General features: G+C 40.1%; 1 protein-coding gene across 1 annotated transcript; it reads left to right on the plus strand.

Annotated features, from left to right (window-relative positions):
- The first annotated feature begins 236 nt into the window (after nt 1-236).
- Nucleotides 237-7,412, plus strand: LOC111345796 (uncharacterized). The gene is made up of 8 exons (XM_088749239.1): nt 237-2,693; nt 2,921-3,062; nt 3,443-3,567; nt 4,116-4,257; nt 4,855-5,107; nt 5,366-5,548; nt 6,130-6,269; nt 6,721-7,412. Exons 1-8 carry the CDS (start codon nt 2,301-2,303, stop codon nt 6,906-6,908), a joined length of 1,566 nt encoding a protein of 521 aa, XP_088605365.1. The 5' UTR covers nt 237-2,300; the 3' UTR covers nt 6,909-7,412.
- The last annotated feature ends 273 nt before the right edge of the window (nt 7,413-7,685 follow it).

Genomic DNA, 7,685 nt, shown 5'->3' on the forward strand with positions numbered 1-7,685 from the left:
CTTTTTACAAATTCTGTGACCATTTGCGTATTTCCCCTTAAATTTTGCATGATGCTATTTACTCCTCATATTTCCCTTTGATATTTTACGCGAAAAACTGACTCTCGGCCAAAATTGATCTACCTGCGCATGCCTGAGACGCGATATCGATTGGTTCACGCATGAGTTCTTGACCGAAGCAGATTTAATCATGGCAGTAGGACTTATCTTTCTTGCTTCTACGCGTAGGTCTCTGAGTAGGAGGCACAGTGCAACTTCTTGAGAAGCGAAAGAGATGTATTGGAGCACAGGATCGAAGTGGCTAATAAGAAAGACGAGGAAGCTAAGCAAGAGATGCGTGACATGGAAAACCTATACAGCTCACACAACGTACTATCCGTCACGCAACGAGACGATGACAACAAGGTGGTTCAGAAGTTGAAGCAGATGGAGTTGAACGTTGAACTTACGAAACAGAAGGGTAAAAAGCGGAGGAGAGGGTGAAGGAGTTTGAAAGCGAGAACCGACAACTGAAAGAAGCAGAAATACGAAATGGAGCATTGGCGGAGGAGCGCGACAGTTTAAGGCAGCAGGTCCAACAGAGCAAACAGGTTTTGAGCTACAAAAACAAGAAGTTGAATGAACTCTCCATTGAGGCTATCCAGCTGAAAGCGCACGTGGATAAACTGACCGATGAGAGTAAGAAAAATCGAGGCCAGCTGGGAGAGAAAGACAAAAAAAAATCGATCAGATGGAGCAGAAATTATGGGAGATCGAAGAGGAACTTAAAATTGAAAGACAACGTTGCCAAGAACAGCAAATACAGGTCCATGCGAGTAGAAAATGTATCTCTGGCTCAGATTTTTCTACTTTTTTTTCGGCTTGGTCAACTGATCTCTTTATTATCAGTCAACCTTACAATCTGCCTCTGGGCAGTTGCTGTCGTTGTTTTGTTTTGTTTTGGTCTTGCTTGTTTGTTTTTTTCCCTAGTCAACGAACGCTTACTCACAGGCTGGGCCCCCACACCATCCCACACCACCCCCATCCCCTCTCCCTTCCTGGGTTGGTTACATTTTCCTTGCGTCAAAAGCGTGGGGTCTTGTGTACAAGGAGAGCGATGACTTGCCTCAGATCGATTATGGTTGGAGGGGGAGTGGAAGAGTGTGGCTTTTTAATGCGTTACCTATCGTGGCATTTTCAACATTTACGCTCTGGCAAACCGTTTTTGATATCCTTGTCCAAAATAAAAAGTTCTGTTTTCTCTGAATGATGTAGGTGTTCTTGTATGATCTATCATTAAACGGCTAATTGTTTGGCGCAATGATTTATTTATTAATTGATTGGATGACTGATTGTTGATTAATCTCGTTTAAGGATTCCGCTGCTGAGGAACTGAATTCTACCATTCCAGTGAAACACGAAGAGCTGGAATATATTACGTTCTTGTTGGACGAGAAAGAAGTTGAAATTGCCGAGGTAAGGACAAATCCTCAACAGAAAGAACTGAAGCAATCTGAAATGACCGAGAAGTTCCGAAGGAAAAATCAGTGAGCTCGAAAGTGAACTTGAATACTTGAATGAAAGTCTTCTTGAGGTAAAGAAGAGCTGCGTGGAGGCAGAAGCCAAGATTGGTGAACTTAAAGGAATCATTAGACAGCAGGAAGCAGAATTGATCTCGGTAAACAAGAAAATGGAGACCCTAAATGGAGAAAATGAGTCTCAGAGCCAGGAGCTTGCCTTGAAAACTTAACAGTCTGGAAGAGAATTGTAGGAATTGTAGCATAGGCTTCTAAAAGTGGAGAGTGAGTTAGAGTTTACCAAATCAAGCCTGGAGAATGTAAACGCTGAAAAGAAAGAGTTGAACACAACGGTTGAAAGGGCTTTGAATGAGAAAGAATTGTTGGAAGAAAAACTTCACGAGTTTACGGCCTCCTTCGACAATCAAAAGAACGCTTTAGATCAAGAGATCGGCGAGACTTGCGAATCACTTTTGAAGGAGAAAAACATCGTATCTGAGCTCGAAGTCAAGCTTCTTGTTGCAGAGAAAAGTAGAGATGCCGCCGAATTGGAAGTGCGTCGGGTTCTTGCCGATCAGTGTGCAAGCGTTTCCAAGGAGGAGATGAATAGCAAAATCTCTGCTATCATGAATTCAGAAAAGGAGTTGCGCCAAGAATTGGAGATGGAGAAAGGAAAGAGTGCGAAATTAATGCAACAAGTTGAAGAGTTAACAACTGAGAAGGAGAAATGGGAAAGTCTTGCACAATTCAAAACTGCTCTTCTTAAAGAAGAAAAGAAAAAAATGGGTTGAAGAAATTGCCTGTATGACTGAGCTTCGCCAAGAACTGGAAAAGGAGAAAGCTAGGAACCAACGATTAGAAAGTCAAGTAGACAACAGTCTTGTTTGCGCTGAATCCAAAGCAATGGCTCTTGAGGGAGAGAATAAAAAACGAAAGGAAGAAATAGTCCAACTCAAAGATGAGAAAGAGAAACTCCTTGAACAACTGCGTGAGATCAGCGCCTTGAAAGTAAAGGAGAGTGAAGACTGCTACGCCGAGAAGAACGACAAAATTAAGGAGTTGGAGGAGAATCTTGCCATTACTTCCCAAAATATCGCGGACTATGAACAAAGCTTCCAGCATTACCAACTGAAGCTGGCCAAGGCCGAGTATGAACTGGAAACTATTGTGGCCAGACTTCATCACCTTGAAAAACAAGTAATTACACTTTTTGTTTCGTTTCCTCTTGAATCATCTAAGCGCAGTTTAACCTTGTTGTATAGAAGTTAATGCGACCTTACAGAGGACTGTGAAAACACAGAAAACTAAAAATCAGTGACAGAATGGGTTAGCTTGACTTTACATAATCGCAACCCCTGGGTTTTTGTATTTTAAACGCATGCTCATGTGTTTTTTTTTTTTTTTCTTGTCGTTTATCTGCGTAGAATTCTACAAATATTGTGGACTTCACTAAGGTTGAAAATTTGAGAAAGGAGTGCGAGTCAGCTAAGAAAAAAGCAGTGGACAACCTTCAGAGATATTTCAAGGAATCAGATCGACTGAAGGCCATCACAGACGAAATGCAGGGTAAGTTATTGCCAAATTTTGTCATGCTGGTTGTTGTTCAACGGTGAAGTTTCTCAATAAATGATCGTGCATCGTTGACCAGAGCGGGTTGCCTTGCGCATGCCCGATTTCTGACCACTGTCTTGTTGACAATGTCAATGCCTGACGTTTCGTAAACCTGAGTGGAAGTCAGCATCAGAATTGGATTACGATGGAGTCATATGATTTCAACTCAAGCTGTATTGTGGCCGTGATTGTGTCATGAAGGTAGCTTATGGAGCGGGCGTTCAAGGAGAATACGCGGTAAGGAGGAAGTTCATGTGCTCTTGTCATCAAAGTTAACTCATCGCAGCAAATGTTGCCTTGAAAAGAAACCGGTTTTTTTACTTTTGTTTCTGCAGATGAAGAAGAGGAGCATCTTCGAAAAATTGAAGAACTTGAAGAAACTGCGGCCAAGAAAGACGCCGAACTTACTCAACTTAGCTCAGACTTCACCCAGTTAAAAGCGTCTGCGCAAACAAGTCAGGTAAGTCCCGGGAGGCTTGACGGGGTTGTTGCCCCCGAAAGTGGTACAATTCTCAAAGAAGAGGTAGATTTTGTCTACGGAATGGTAGGGATTTCGTAAGTCAGTTAGAACAAGGAAGTACAAAACCACAGTCGACTTATTCAGCAGCGTCTTTTTGTAATTTTAAGGGGTTACCTGTGAGATGAGAAAATTAAATTTTCCTGAGTGTTGAGAAAGAAAGAAAAGCTTCCTTATTCATGAATTGAAGTTATAGTAAGAGTCTTTTAGGAATGCAGCTCTTTACTAAGGGTTTATGCAGAACCGTGCAATAAAGTTCGGAACTTTGGCTGCAAAATACCCTTATACATTTTTTGGAGTACCAGAAGGTTGAGGGAGCATTTTGTGTTGTCTGAGAATTCGGTTTTGGATATATCTCTCAAATTATATTTGTTATTGTAGCTTATGTGCCAGGTGCTGTGGTATAATTCCAGACTGACGTCACCAATGGCCTCTACTTGTTATACAGAAGTGATATACATTTAACGACTTATTTTTTTGCTCCTTGTTAGAATTCTTCGTGCATTGGAGATCAAAATGAAATCGAATCGCTCAAAAAAGAATGCGACGCTGCAAAGAAAAAGGCCAAAGATACAATTGACAAGTATTTAGCGGAGTGTAACAGACTCAAGGCCATAGTGAATGAACAACAAGGTACAGTTACTGGGTTAGAGTGCATTTTAAAGGGGTGTACTAAAACCAGACTTTAGAACCTAGGTGAATATCACAAGTAACCAACGAGAGTTCAACGTTAAAAAACAGGTACATCACTTGAAGCGCAATAGTTTTAATTTTGTGTCACGCATAAGCTCAGAAATTCAACCTTGCTTTTTCACTGGACGAAAAACGCCATCACACTGAAAATTTTTTAAAACATAAGCCTTCAGCTGTTGTAAGAACTAACTAAACTAAAATCTCAAAAGTATTGGCAATTCCTTAATTTTCAATTTTGATGACGTCGTGTGTAAACCAAGATTACTAAAATGTTCCATTGATTAGGTAGGTAAAAATTCTATTAATTCCGAATGGTAAGTGATTAGTCTGGCTGTCACCATGACACTAAAAGTCGATCTACGCAAACGCAATAGCGTGCTTCTCAATGGATGCCCTACTTTACGTGCGTTTGTCGGCGAGCACTTTTACTCACGCCGAAGGAAAGAAGAAAAAAAAAAAAAAAAAAAAAAAACAGCACTTGACGCATTAATTGAAATACGAAGTGGCTAATATTTCTCTCCATGTTCAAATTCGCAGCAATTATCCACAAGGCGCAAGATGTAAAGAAAATTGAAGAAGCGATGGAAACTTTGCGAATCGAGTTAGCACAAAAGAACATGCAGATTCAGTCATTACAGTATGACTTGTACAAACTGAAAGAAAAATACCACAATGAGAAGAAGTCACTGAGGAGTGAAGTGGAACGGGGAAGGGAAAAAGTTGGATCTCTGAAAGTGGAGATAAGGAGGTTGAAGGAAACTGAGACAGATGACACCATTAGTATAATGAGGTAAGCTCTGATTACAATACATCGTAACTTACTCACGAGCCTTCAAAGGTACGCTCGTTTTGGGAGCCATAGTGAGCAGAAACGTTAGAGAGCGTCTAGCGCGGAATTCTTAGGTCTGAGGTTTGTTTCCTCATTCCCGCTCAGAATCTTTTCTTCGTCCCATTCCGGTGACATCTTTATTTTTTTACTCAGAAGTTGTTTACATCTATCTTTTTATTTTATTATTATTATTGTTTATTTTATTTTTCTCAATTTCAGGGGTCAACCTGTTGCGTCTAACGAGAAGGAGAAGAGTGAAGTAGGGGTCGTTTCTAATGTGGCTATTTATTCTCTCAAAGCCAAGCTTGGAAAACTCGAAACCGAAACGCAAACTTTGAAAGAAAATATGAAAAAACTTGAAAAGGAGAAATCAACTCTAAGTTTACTTAATACAGAAGCAAGGTACGTTGTTTGTTTGTAAGTTGGCTTGTTATTTTCTTCTTTGCATGTACGTGCCTGGAATTGTTTGCGTCTTTATTGTCTTGGGGTGACTCGTCGCAATTTCTAACTGAATCCACGCGGCAAATGAACAGCTTCAAAATCTTCTCAGATATTTCTGCCCAAGGATGATTAATACGCATGCTTGAAAGTTGAAAACCAGAATAAAATTTTTGAAAGTTTTTGCTTTCCCCTTCATTTTCCCTCAAGGAGGAAAATGCTGCAAACACTAGTTTTAAAGACACGTGTTTTTTTGTTTTCTTTTTTGTTTTCTTTTTTTTTTTTTACAACTGTACTCATCATCGAAACGGTTACAATTTTACCGAAGTTTTGGACTGCCCACTACCACGTTTGATCGCGAACGGAAGCTTTAAAGTTCTTCTCAAGCTCCTTTCTCGTAAGAATGGTCGTTTCTTGTAAAGAGATTATGTCTGCGGAAATTTTTCGAACATATATCGCGCCGAAGGGAGGCTATTCTTTACATGTCGTATTTTACTATGGTAACCAAAAAGACCAAACTAACAATAAATTACACTTTCCTGCAGCAATAAGGTAGCCCAGCTTTGTTCTGAAAACAACGCGCTTAAAACAGCCAGGAAGAACCTAATAGAAGAATTGCAAAAGATTAAGAAAGTACTGGAGAGTTCCAAAGCAAAGGAGGATTCCGGCAGGCGACTTCCAGAGGGTAAGGGTGCATGTTAAACTGTAGCCTACCGTAATCTGCTATTCAGTTACCACTACTTTGGGGCAAGGTGGGGTTCTTCAAAAGAAGAATTAAGAAAACATCAGCAAATTATTGTTTGTAATGCGCCTTTCCCATCAGTCAATCCTCTCAATCTGCTGGAAACTCTGACGAAGACTCGGAGGATTGAAACGGCCGAGTTCCAGGGTTTTGATTGGCTCTTCCGATAGTCAAAAGCAGCTGCAAGATAGAAAATCGTAAATTAGGGATTTGCTCCCATTAAAAGGCAGAGTTGTAATATTGACCCTCTTTTTCGTGACGCCTTGCCTGACGTCACCTTCTTGAGGTACGCGCTGTAATCAGACACAAAATTGCAAGGTTACGTAATTGAAGAGACTTAATGCATTCAAGTTAATCTTTCTTTCTCTTCTTTCTCTATTTGCATCCTCTACAGAAGCGCTTGAAAGACAGTCCAGGAGTTCATCTGTTCTTGGTGAATTATCCACATGTAGCGAAGCCCTGCCGGCTGTTGAGCGCAAGCGGGTGAAGCCAGAACCTAGGGAAAATTTCCAAAACTGGCTTTCAGGAGATGCAGCAAACAACATGTTCAAAGACGAACCAAATCAGTGTGCTAATCAGTGATGTTATGTGCTGCTTAGCGCTTGCCTGTTTCATTCTAGAGACATTACGACATAATGGCATAAATGTAGTTCATATGAGCTTCATAAGGGCATACGGGCGTAAGGACTTGGGGGGTCATTCTGTCATTATTTTAACGATATGAGCATGCAAAAATAATAACAATTGCGACATGATCACACAGGCATCTTTTCTTTATGCCTTTATGCTAATATCGTTTTGTAGTTACCTTTCATATCGAAAATGTTAACAAGGTTGTAAACGATTTAGCTGTCGCGATACATATATCATTTGGATCCCATTATGTCGTCGTTATGCCAACGGGTTTACACCAGAAATTTAGACAACAAAATAACCCTCCTATGTCGTTAAGCTTATTTCTACAAGCTCTCATCACTAACGTGAATCAGACTTGGGAAATTGCGTCGCAAAAAAAGGGCTAAATGTTAGTATTTTATTGATTGTCTTAATAAAAATCTGATATTTGATTAAAATTTCATTACTTTTGGTTTTGCCATGCGTTGAAAGATGAAAATTGTCTCGAGATTACATTGATTATTTACAAGAAGTGCCTCAAACTATCTTTGACGAAATAATAAAGCAGGAAAGGGGTCGTATTTTATAACACTGCTGTAAAACGGCATTTTAGAGCTGTCAAATTTTTCCATCGTTTTCCATCCTTAGATACGAATAGTGATCCAAACCCTGATTCGAGATGAAGTAACTTAGAAAAGAATCGTTTTTGAATCTTAGTTGATGGCCTTCTGGCATGTAAGGTTG

The sequence above is a fragment of the Stylophora pistillata genome, chromosome 2, assembly GCF_964205215.1.
Source record: "Stylophora pistillata chromosome 2, jaStyPist1.2, whole genome shotgun sequence".
Classification (NCBI taxonomy): domain Eukaryota; kingdom Metazoa; phylum Cnidaria; class Anthozoa; order Scleractinia; family Pocilloporidae; genus Stylophora; species Stylophora pistillata.